Below are 12,904 nucleotides of genomic sequence, written 5' to 3'. Positions count from 1 at the left end.
TCCTTTGTTGTATCATCTAAACTTAATCCCCTGTCATTATTGAAGCTGGCAAAGAAATATTTATTTTTTGGTGAATATTTTTGTCCGAAATACTTTTTCTATGTCGAAAAGTAGCATCAAGACAAAGACAGTTTAAACAATGACCGATATGACAAAATCTATTGAGCTTCTAGCTTTTGAAATACAAAAGGATGGTTATGAAGTTACTGTAAAAAATTTCCTTGTGTATTTGTGTTTTAACGTGAGACGAACTCTAAGTCGGACAAAATATACTTGCTAGCCACTATGAAATATACATGGTGCCTACTTGTCGCCACCGTTTACTGGCGTACATCACTACAATTTACGAAAAAAGTTCTGCAAGTTTTCAGATGCTGAAAATGAAGTTGATCTGATTTTGTCGCGAGCCGGCATCTTCAAGACGCCGAAAGATATCGATGATTTGACAATTTGCCCCACTCGTAGATCAAATCTCAAAACTTAAATCAATGAATTAAAAATCTGACGCTTCAAAATATTTACATTATCAGAGGCTCGTATAGTTTTGTCCAGCGAGTTAAAATCACTTACAGCATGATAGCCAGTTCTTTGTTTGCTCCAGTTTCTTTTAACGGATGGAATTTTGAGGTTTGCTTTATTTCTTGTGTTGTAACTATGCTGTTCTTGCTGAGTGACTAATGTTAGTTCGTGATGCGTGAGACCATTAAGACATTTATATACATGTACGCATCGGCGCTGGAAACGCCTTTTTTCTAGTGTTAACCACTTCAGTGTAGTTAACGCATCAGACGCAGAGGAATACAGTGGTCGATCTAATATTATTTTAGCCGCCTTATTTTGAAGCACTTGCAAACTAGACATTAAAGTTACATTATGTTTGTCTCCCCAAACTAAATCAGCATACTCGAATAAGGGCATAACAAGGCTTTTATAAAAAAGGATGCGCGCCTTAAACGGTAACAAATGCTTAATGCGTCTAAGTAGGCCAAGCCTTTGATTAACTTTCCCTGCCATGTATTCGACATGATTTGTCCACGAAAAATCAGACGATATTAAGATTCCAAGATATTTAAAACAAGTAACATTGTTTATACAATGATCAAAGATTGAAACAGTTAGAGCTATTTTCCTCTGTAACTTCTTGTTACTGCCTATAAGCATGCATTTGGTTTTGTCCAGATTCAGTGTTAACTTATGTTCATTCAGCCATTTCGCCACAGCCAGGAGGTCTTGGTTGAGCTTTTCAGTCAGCTCCTGAGAGGAAGACCCATAGCAGTAGATCACCGTGTCATCTGCATAAAGTGATGCTTGACAGGCATCTAGAACGCTTGGCAAATCGTTAATGTAGATGACAAATAGCAGAGGACCCAGAATACTTCCCTGAGGGACCCCATGGGTAACTGGCAATTCATCAGACAACTCATTCCCACAACATGTACGCTGTGTCCTGTCAGTAATGTAAGAGCGGAACCACTGAAGCGAGTTCTCACATAAACCAATTTTGGAGAGCTTGTGTAACAAAATCCGATGGTCCACAATGTCGAAAGCCTTGGTTAAATCCAAAAACACGGCCCCACACAGTTTACCTTGTTCCATGTTCAATATACTTCATCAGCAAATGATGTCAAAGCAGATTCAGTAGAGAGCCCCTTCCTGAATCCAAACTGTTTCCTTGTGAGAAGGTTGTTAATAACCAAGTGCTGGTACAGCTGGGAATGCACGGCTTTCTCGAGAATTTTACTGAGTGTCGGTAAAATAGAGATAGGTCGATAGTTCGATGCATTTGACCGGTCGCCTGATTTAAACAAGGCTGTAATTTTTGAGCATTTCCACAATTTAGGAAATTTACCAGTAAGAATCGATCGATTCAACAGCTTAGTGATGGAGGGAGTGATTGTATTAGCAGAGCTCTTGAGTAGTCTAGCACTAATTTTGTCCAAACCAATTGCTTTATTTGTCTTCAAAGAGGTAAGCTGCTGAAGCACAAACGATTCCTCTGGTTCAGTTAACTGGAACTGAGACAACGGTTGTTCTAAAACCAAGTTGCAATTCGACCAGGTAGTCGTTATTTTGTCAGCTAGGCGCTTGCCTATGGATGCAAAGAAGCTATTCAAAGCAACAGCAATGGATTTGGAAGTGGTGTGCTGAATGCCATCGGAAATGATGCACTGAACCTTTTCTGAGGATGAATTACGATTGCATGCTTCGTTTACAGCTTTCCACATTTTGCCGTGATCTTCTCTGGCTTCCTAGATCATTTCGCAGTAATATTTCGACTTAGCAGATTTTACTAAGCGGTTTACTTTGTTCCTCAGTTTCCTGTAAGTGTTCCAGTGCTTTTCTGAGTTCGATTTACGTGCTTTACGATGATACCAGTCTCGATCTCACATTGATTCGCTAATTTTGCTATTCATCCAAGGAATAGGTGTTCCCTTCACACGTCGTCGTTTGACAGGTGCATGATCGTCTGCAACTTCTGAAAACAGTTTGTTCCAAGTTAATAAAGCGTCATCGATATTGTTTTCATTGTCAACGACGTGCCAAGGAACATTCCTAAGATCTTCGTTAAATGAATTCGCATCGAAATTCTTGTAAGAGCGATACTCAAGCATTCTTGGATGTGCTTTTGTGTGCACACCAGTCTTTAGAATGCAAAACACCAGGTAATGATCGCTCAATGGAAACGGAACAACACCAGATTTAACAATGCGATGTTCATTATTGACAAAAATCAGGTCAATCAAGGTCCGTGAGGTGTCAGATATTCGAGTAGGCTCTTTTATCAGCTGTGTGAAGTCAAAAGCGCGCGAGAAGTTGAGAAGTAGTTGTTTGTCTTTCTTGGGCAATTTTGAATTAGGCATCATGTTTGCGTTTAGATCTCCTAAAATGACCACATCCGATTTTTCAAGATCAACAGCAGGCATACTATCTCGCAGAGACGAAATAAAAGTGCGGAGATCGGCATCTGGTGCTCTATAAGCGCAACATAATAACGTTGGCTTACATTTATCTCGAATTAACTCAATCCATAAACATTCCTGTCCACCAGTATTGATATCATTCCGCAAACGAAACGCCAAATCTTCTCTTACATACATAGCAACTCCGCCATATCCCTCTTTATTGCCAGTGCGATCTAACCTTATGCACACAAATCCAGGGAGTTTTATTTCAGCATCACTTGTTGAGGAATCCAGCCAAGTCTCGGACAGAGTTAGCACGTCAAAAGTTTTGTTGTTAATTCCCTCAAGACGCAGAGAGTCGGTTTTGTTTGCGAGACTTCGTATATTCAAGTGAGCAATCTTGAGACCTCTAGTGGACTTGATATCAGCAAATGTCTGGTAGCCGGGATTAATCTTAATGTCACCAGCAAGAGCAATAAGAGTCAAAGCAAAACAGGCACGATGAAAAAGCTTACAAAGCATAACACTCTTCAGTCGTCCATTAGACTCTTGCCTCCGGGTCGGTTCGTTTCGATGAAATGAAGCACCAGCAACTTCAGCCCTGCAATTCATCTGGGAAACAAAATACGTCTCTCTATCGTTAAGCAAAGTGTTCTCATATACATCTGAGAACCTGAAGAACTCCAAAGTGATGTAAATACAGAGAAACACACATAAATTTGCGGAGAGCTTGAAGCCGCGTCCGAACGCCATGATAAAAGTGGAATAGCTTTCGAGTCTTTCTTAATACTTTCTCTGTCTTAGTGACTTTGAAACATTTTCATGACCGACTCAGGAAGCAAGGTCGTAAAATAGTGAAACGTACCTTCCATTTCCGCGACAGAGGTAAGAACGCATGGTTGTATCAGATTTTGATTGTAAGGTAAATACTTTTATTTTAAATTTTTTTAGTTGAGATTTTCTCCTTCAAATGTTCCTCATCTTTCGGAACTTTCTCTGATTTCCGACAACGAAAGACGTTCCTGCAGTTAAGTGACGACGATTGCCAACTTTTACTTTATTCTGGCGTGTATTAATTGTATTGCCGCTTCGTGTTAGTTACAAGCTTATTAAGCTGAGCTTGTTTGAACAAGTTACAGCTGTCGAATTCACAAAAATTCGCAAGCAATGCCTGGCATTTACCTTGGACAAAATAAGTAATTCGGGAGAGTTACAAAGGATATCCAAATTATCGATTTGATTCAGTGCAAGCTCTTTTGATCGCAACGCTTTCAGTTTCGTTTGGGTATCGTTAACTCGTTTTGTCATTTGTTTCAAAACAAGGTAAGAACAAAGCATCCACATCCTTCAGACCGATGATGACGGAGAGTACAAAAAATCTTTGTGTACAAGATGATTGAGGTTAGCAAATATAGTGATATGCCTATACGGCCAAGCCATAAGGTTATGCGGTAATTTAAAAAATACAACAACCCGGCGAAACTTGAGAAAACCCAGAAGATGGCTACAATGAGATATGTGCGCTTCAAAGTTACAGTATGTCTGTATCTCAGCCCCAACATCAGGGCTAGAAGCCTGTCCACGCTTATGGCCGTCATCGTTGACAAAGACACTCCACATAATTTAGGCTGCGTCCCTTGCGCATTGACAGAGACTCCAGTGTTCGTGAACCAAGGACATATAGTAAGTAGCCATGATAGACCGGCTAAAAATGCCAACCAACAGGTCAGTTGTTGCCAGACAACGATACAAGAGTTTGTGAAGGGCAAAAAAAGATAAGAGAACTCTCAAGACTGGTTATGAAGGAGAGGAGAACGTAAACTGCTGAGTAGTAGATGGATTGTGGTTGAAATCTATCTACCAAAGAAGGGGTGCTCCATCTTCGGTTAGATTTGTTTCCGCGATCATTCTGCAGTCATTTAGCTTTTTCCTTCAGAATACGTATGATCGCAAAAGAAAATATTTCGTCTTGAGAGCACCTGCCCAGCGTTGATCACTTAAACTTTGCTTTTTTCAGAATTATCATATGAAAACTTTTTCAGTCCCTTTTACTCGTTTGAAATGCTCGGAAATACTGTGAATTGTATACAAAAAAAAATGGTGAACCATTTTTCGTTAAGCCTCACTTTTGCCTCAGCTATGATTTATCAAAACGAGGTAAGAACAAAACATCTGAGAATGTTAATATCTTATGGCGCGATAGATAATCCTTCGTCGCTCAGACGAACAATCATTTTATTCAGGTATAGCGCATTTATTGAAAACGAAAGACAATGCTTTGTCAAAAAAAATTATTCATCATTTAATTTCGTTACTCAATAATCACTTTCTTCGCTTTTTCTTCAGGTTACTTGTAACTGCATGTAACGAGAGATATTTTTGTCTTCAAAGCGCCTGCCAGGCTGCAATCACGTAGACCTTTTCATTGAAACTTTCTCAGTAAGGCGGTTCACTTATTTAACATGCGAATACTCAATGCTTCTTCTGTCACATGAGCTGTTAATTTCTTCCCAGGAGTCGCATTAAATATAACTGTTTGTAAACTTCTTTGTAACGGGTAATTCTGTCACGTTATTCCATCAATAAACTCTAAAAGTTCCCTCCAAATTTAAGAAAGGTTTTTTTATAGCAAATTTCCCTGCAAATTGTCTTTGTCAATTAAGAGAGGCTGGATGTTTGTCGCCTAACTGTGTTGCGCGTCACAACTACATTACATGTTTATTCAACTTGGTAAGTTTAATCTTTGAATAACTTGGCGCTAAGAGGTAAAAATAAAAATAAAATAATTTCCTTTTTTTATCACTCACAGTATAAAGCAAAAACTGTCCCTACTAAGGAAGAGTGACGTTGATAGGATAAACGAGTAAGTGTTGATAGAAAGTCTGAAGAACAACCCGAGGAAGACCTGACTCAACCATATGTTTCTTTAATTGTCTGCTTCACTTTTTGTCTCACTTCACTAATCTTCCAGAATTAGCAGTTTATTTAGATATACTGTCATTCTTTTGGGACGATGATTAGGTGGTAAAAAACGTTTTCTGCAGCGTGGTTAATTATCAATTCCAAAAGAGGTTTATCAAACAACTTTAAAGAAATAAAGAAGCGAAAATCAGCAATAATAAATCGCTCGGAAGTGGAAGGAATGGATTCAATAAAACTTGAATATATTAAATATTTTCAAACATTTTTCATGCAATATTGTCCCCCCCCCCTCTTAATTTAGGATTTAAAAAAGTGACCGATCGGGAGGAGAACTCTGTAACAACCATTAACAGTCAGTTTCATCTCGCACCCTTTTGTGATTGCGTTACGCACAGGAAGCCCATGAGCGTGAGAATGCTTATCTTCGCCTTCCCCTTCCTTGCTCGGCATTGTCTGAAATTGATTCGTTTGCTAAAATGCCGACATGTTGCTACTCCGAGCTCGTTGGTGGTTCTTGTAGTTTCCGCAAGACTAGTGGAGAAAGTAAATGCATAGTCCTAACTAAGTGCAAAAGAGACATCCAAGGTCATTTTAAAACATATAAATGCCATGATGCTCAGCTGAAAAGTGAGTCCATTTTTCTTCTCGCCAGAGCAGGTAAATATCTCATTATCAAAGATGTCAAGAATGTTTAGCAAAGGCAAATACTGTATCCCTCTTTGTCCTGCTTTTCTTTTTTGCACTAAGATCAATGAGGTTATAACGTGACACAGTTCAACGCCCTTGATTTTATCTTTGCTTTACGATTTATCTCTTGAATCCACATAAACGCTTGAATCCAAGACAACAGGATGCTAAACAGCATTATATGTTGTCATGAAATATAAAGCATTGGTCCATGCCTACAATTTATTTATTTATTTATCATCCATTCCTTCCTTCTTTCATTCCTTCATTTATACATTTATTTATTTATTCATCCATTCATTCATTTATTTAATAAGTACACATATTATATAACTATTATAAATTAGATCCATTATATTTACATTATTTTACGAAATGGGTCTGGGGGAGGGCCGGGGCTTGCATTGAATTTCGCACCCTCTACACCAAACTAAGTTCCCATGATATGAAATTTCGTTTGTTTGTTTCGTTGTCTTATGTTTTTGTTTGTGTGTGTGTGTGTGCGTTTGTTTCTTTGGTTTGCTTGTTTCTTTTGCTTTCTATTTCTATCATTCTGAGTGAACAAGTAAACGACTTCGCTTTTTCAGGTATATTTGAAGTCGAGGAAAGGCATAAAGAACTTTCAATTTGTCCCAGACATAGAGACGACTTCGGGACTAGATGGTTATGCAATAAAAAAAAATGCTCCTGTCCATCGGATTGGGCTCCACATGGGAAGTCTTCTCGGAAAGGTGATCGAGGCATGACTCTGCAACAGTCTCAAAAGCTTTATGCTTTAACATCTACGCTTCAGTTCCGGTGGGGGTCACGTGAGTATACATCAGAATTCCATCCTGACCGCCACCTTGATAAGAGATAGTATCAGGATAGTGGAAGAGAAAACTACCCTCATTGATAAAAGCAAAGATACTCTATGTGCAAAAGCTGACAGAAGGAACAAGCACACAACCTCAAATGGCCAGCTTTACTGTACTGATGTCAAGGTCGACAAAACTTTCGGAAGGCTGGGCACTGAGGGCGTCTAAGAAATCAAAGCATTTCAACGAAAACCAAAAGAATTATCTCGATGAAAAGTTCAAACTTGGCCAGGAGACTGGTTACAAAGAAGATCCATCCCAAGTTGCGAGTGATATGCGTCGCGCTAAAAATGAAAACGGAGAGCGTCGATTTGCTGTTGGCGAGTTTTTATCACCACAGCAGATAAAGTCGTATTTCTCAAGGTCAGCAGCAAAGATCAAACAGGCGGATCGGTGGCAGAGATCGATGTACCAGCCATTAATGAAGAAATGGCATACTCCTCAGCTCATGACAAGATAATTCAAGAGTGCCAGCTTAGTCATCCCATTTTGTATGACACATACAACCTCTGTCAACTGTATGCCACGAACAAGCTTACTCGTTTCATTATTTCTTTCCTTCAAGATATATGCACATATTTCCAATTGGAAATTGATTCCCTTCCTGCTACACGAAAAGCGCCATACGTTGGTCTGATCAATGACCTGATAAATCCGTGTACGTGAAAAGAAAAATAGGAACTTTCCAGCTGGAAGTGACCATAGTCTTCGTATTCAGAAAGTAATGACTCTTGGAATAGAGGGACACCAACATTATTCCAACTGCCTTGAGAGAATTAAGTACAATATGTGCATATGCGTCATACACGGCTACGATACGTCATTATCCCTTTGTAGCTTTGTTATAAAAAAAAATTGACAGTGAAAACCTCACGTTTACATAAACATGTTTTAGATCGAAAGGATTTTATAAAGAGCAACCTTGTTCTGTTAAAAACGTTGTTTTTAACAGAATCATCTGTTAAATCATCTTAACAGAATCATCTGTTAAATCATCTTAACAGAATCATTTGTTGAATCATCTTCTGTATCATTCTCACTTGATGGACTTCCTGTGTGTAACGCAATCGCATACCATCGATCGCACTGCAGTGGCGAGAAATGGTAGCATGGATAAGTTTTGAAAACGGTGAAGCGGGTTAAAGTGCGTACTCTTGGCATGGAAACCACTTCTAAAAGTAACGTTTTGTGTAATTATAGCCTGGGCAATTCCTTCTGATGTTAAAAAAGTTTTTGTTATCGTTGGGTTGGTATTAGTTACGAATATGACCATTGTAACAACATAAACCAGAAATTTGCATATACTAGACTATCGAAGATTGCCCAGATTGCCTTGACTTTTTGGCTTCAGGAGAAAATCATATGTATATTTAATATGAAAGAGACCTGTTTCGAAGTTTTTATATGAAATAAGAGGGAATTCGAGTGTTTTGGTAATGTTTTTCTTAATATGACGTGCAAGTCACGTTGGTCACGTAAAGCGCCTCTTGAGCTCAAATACGCTTATATAAATCGCTCTCAAAAGTGGTTTAAATAGCCCAAAAAATTTATTGCAGTTTCTAAAAGAAGAAGCCTTGTTCTTGACAATGATTATTGTCTCATGGTCAGTTTATGGAGCCATGTGACAATGGCCGATTTTAGTCGCCAAAGTTGAGCTATGTTTTGATGGATGAAATTTCACCCGAATTAGAAAATTCATAAAAAAATCGTTTTTTTAAGGAATCTTGGAAAAAATACTTAAGAACCTTTGAAAAATATCTCTTGTTTTAGAATTGTTATGTTGTTTCCGAATTGCTGGCGAAATAAGTTTTTTTCGGCCGTTATCTTGAGGTGCACTATTTAACCGGGAAAACACGGTTATGAACCCCCAAAACACAAAATGCCACCGTTCCCCCAACATAATTTTTTTTCGGCATTTTTATATTTTTCCATAACTAAGGCCATTTAGACCTATGTTTTGGCAAAGTTTGAAAAAATTTTAATTTTTTCATTTTCAACACCTTTTCTCGATTTTCATAGACGACCACTCTTAAACCACTTTTTAAGTTTTATCCAATGCTCTGATATTGTTTACAAAGGATTAATTCGTTTGACGGTCTTCACTGCGGACTCATTTTAGATTTTCAGTTTTTTGAAGCAAACGGTTCTGAAACATCTGTTGATGTTCGCTCAATGCGGTCTTTAAATCGAACTAAACGCTCAGCGTCTCGCTCACTTAGAAAAACCGCAGCTTTAAGACGAGCTTTAGTTTCAATAGACAATATTATTCGTTACCTACTTCTGCACTGTGTCGTTTTGGTCGACTGAACTGTTCAGAGGAAAATTTTGCGGCAGATTTCTTCAAAAACTTTCATCACATGTGCAGCATTGTCAACCGATTCGTTCAATAAAAACTCGAATTACCCGAACTCCAAGAATGCGAAACAAGAGCCCTGTTTCAATTTTTTATGTCAGGTAGGATTTTACCAAGCGTACACGTGCGTTCGAGAAGGTAGAGCCATTATTTCACGAGAAACTGAACAAATTTAGAATATTATTAACTCAGTATAGGCTATTTAAAGCTTGTTAACTTGTACTTTGTAAAATATATCGTTAATTAATTCAAAACATTCATGATAATCCGTGTAAATGTTTAATTTAATGAAGGATCGATCGGCACTAGAGCAGCAACCCTCTGAAACCGCATCCCGCGTAGTCTTTACTAAAAAATGTTATAGTCAATTTTATTTCTTTCGCTTTCTTATAATAACATTCATGAGAGTATAATTTAAGTCAAGAGATTATAAGAGATTACATATCCTCTTGTGCACGTATATCTTTCCTTGGATTAATAATTTATGCGCTCAAAAAAGGTTTAGTAGCATGAAAAATATTTTTTAAAAGTTTTGGTTTGTGTTTCCATTACCTTTTCTTTATTTTGTTTTACGTGACTAGCAAAAGATACTATCGACAGACCTCGAGCAAAAGTTTAAGCGAAAAGCGTTCTCTATCGGTCAGCTTTGCACTGAAAGTACTTATACGATCATATATAACTCGAGGATGGTCTAACTCCATGGACAGCAAAGTGCTTGTCTGATTGTCTGCTTCATTGCTCGTCTCACCTCACTAATCTTCCAGCAGTAAAGAAACGGGTTGAACGTCGAGTTTAAGTAAGTAAGGATAATTGCCATTTCCCATGCGACGACTGAGTTTGATGAATATTTTGTACTAGAAGTGATTACAAATACCACAATAAGGCATGGTGTATAACAAATAACTAATACTGACTGTACCCACAGTGCACTGTGCACTGCTTTTCTGTATCGCGCCATGTTCAGTGCATTTGGTTGGCTCGGCTGTTGTTGTAATTGTGCCTGATGATTTCTAAGAGTGCGAAAAATCTTTGTGTACGAGGCGGGTGAAATAAGCAGCGAAAGTAGTATAGATATCAAGGTACACAAAATGGTTATACGCTGATCGAAAATGGCGCATAAAGAGGCGACGAGACAAAAAACCCAAAAGCTAGCTATAATGATATAAATGCGTTTCAAAGTCACAATCTCTTTGTATCTCAGCCCCAACAACAGGGCAAGAAGCCTGTCCACGCTTATTACCGCCATCGTCAGCAAAGAAACTCCACATAATGCTACGCTTGTAATGTAAGTTGCTTCTCTTGCGTAATGACAAAAGCTCCAGTGTTCGTGAACTGCGGACATCAAATAACTTACATGGAGAGGCTGAGCAACAAGACCAACCAACAGGTCAGTTGTTGCCAGACAGCGATACAAGAGTTTGGACGGCGGATGAAGGGAAGATTCCTTGTGAAGGGCAACAAGGATAAGAGAATTACCAAGAAATGCTGTGATGGCCAGGAAAATGTTGATTGCTGCGAAAAAACCTAATACTGATTGAAGCCCACCTATCAAAGAGGGGTAGCATCGCAGTTCTTGAAATATTTTTGTCTTTGTTCCACCTCTGGTGAAATTTGTTGTCGACATAATTCTGGATTCGTTTCCCCTGTTCTTGCAACGAGAAATATTTCGTCTAAACAGGACACGCCGAACTATGATAACTGAAACCTTTCATATAGACTTCCTCCCTCGCGTTTAATCATTTAAAATGCGTCAGAAATTTGCAGCTGTGGGATGCCTCAGGTATGAAACTGATTCTGGTTGAAGCTCAACCAACAAAGAGGAGAGCATAGCAGTTCTTCAATTGTTTTCGTCTGTGTTCCAACTCTTCTGAAATTTCTTGTAGGTTATCTAAGATTGCAACGAGTAATATGTCGTCTAAACAGCCCACATCCAGCTACGATCATTTACACCTCATACTTCAATAATGATATTTATACACACTGAGAATTCTTCATCAGTGTTTACTCGTTTAAAATACGTCAGAAAATTGTCAGTTGTGTTCAAAAATTGAACCTTTGAAGTGCCTCAGGTATGAAATGGAAATAAGTAGAAAATGGAGAGACATCTGTGGTATAATTCTTTTAAAAGAACGACGAACAATCTCCTTTTATCTAGATCAACTTTCACTGATAGGGTGCTAACCTGGTGTCCATATTATTCGTGTGAAGTTCAGACTTGTGTCATTAGTAGCAATGAAAAATTGGAAATTAAAATTTCAAGCTGGCGCGATTTTATTTGGTCTTAGAAAAGTGCGATTTGAGACAATCTACGAATGCATCAAACAATTTAAATGTAAATTTTGGTCACAGATGTAAACGTATTTTTAAATGTTTGAATCAATTTGTAATGACAGGTTTTTTCTTTCCGTTTTTCGTCCCCGGACTGATATTAAAAACAAAACCATAACACGATGTTACGCCGCGCGCCATCGATTTTTTCAAACTCGTTCTCTACCAGCTTTTTCACTTTCGTCAGGAAAGTTATGATGATTTTTTAACAAAAACTGTTTTGCCTATTTTGCCTATTTCGCCCCACGATGTTATTTCCTTTCTTCATCCCTTTGGTCAACAAGATAAGAGAAATGGGCGCTTACTGAAAATAAAGGAGGTGGAGAAACCATCAGCCATGATGGCACTACGCGCTCGATATCGTTTTAATCCCAGAGTTCCATCGGGTACCAAAAAAAAATTTCTTTTCCTTTGATGCCAATTTTTATTCCAACTTTACATTTGTCATTTTCGATCTACAATTTTTCTTCCTTTAATGTTAATTCCTTTAGCAAGCACACAGACATCGGTCAGTAATATTTCTGTTTGACGATATGATAAGGAAATTCTCTTTTGTCAGTTTTTGAATGACAGCATAAGCGGTTTCAACGGTATATTTAAATATACTGTCATTCTTTTGGACCGGTAATTAAGTGCAAAGATTATCCCTGTATTGTGGTGAATTCTGAATTCCTAAAAAGCGGCATGGAACGAGTTCAAGGAAAAAGGAGCGAAAGTTAGGAACAGTTAATCACTCGGGTCGGTAGACATAGGATCAAGAAAACTTGAAGAAAACACAGACCAGCATTAAACTGGATATATCAAATATTTCAAAAGTTGACAATATTCTTGCCATGAGTTAATCTGTGAGAGCA

General features: G+C 38.2%; 2 protein-coding genes across 2 annotated transcripts in view; both read right to left on the bottom strand.

Annotated features, from left to right (window-relative positions):
* Positions 1 to 9,709, bottom strand: part of LOC113678410 (uncharacterized) — a 182,325-nt gene extending 172,616 nt beyond the window's left edge. The window contains exon 1 of the mRNA XM_089187220.1: positions 9,648 to 9,709. The gene's annotated coding sequence lies outside the window, so the exon portion shown is untranslated. The remainder of the gene's footprint in view (positions 1 to 9,647) is intronic.
* Positions 9,710 to 10,078: 369 nt separating this feature from the next.
* LOC149038274 (melanocortin receptor 5-like) lies at positions 10,079 to 12,167 on the bottom strand. Its single transcript, XM_089187203.1, has one exon. It carries the CDS (start codon positions 11,344 to 11,346, stop codon positions 10,414 to 10,416), a length of 933 nt encoding a protein of 310 aa, XP_089043329.1. The 5' UTR covers positions 11,347 to 12,167; the 3' UTR covers positions 10,079 to 10,413.
* Between the last annotated feature and the right edge of the window lie 737 nt (positions 12,168 to 12,904).

This window comes from Pocillopora damicornis, chromosome 11 (assembly GCF_964200805.1).
Source record: "Pocillopora damicornis chromosome 11, jaPocDami1.2, whole genome shotgun sequence".
Classification (NCBI taxonomy): domain Eukaryota; kingdom Metazoa; phylum Cnidaria; class Anthozoa; order Scleractinia; family Pocilloporidae; genus Pocillopora; species Pocillopora damicornis.
Note: the sequence above shows the minus strand (reverse complement) of the source record. Positions and strands in the feature narration are given on the sequence as shown.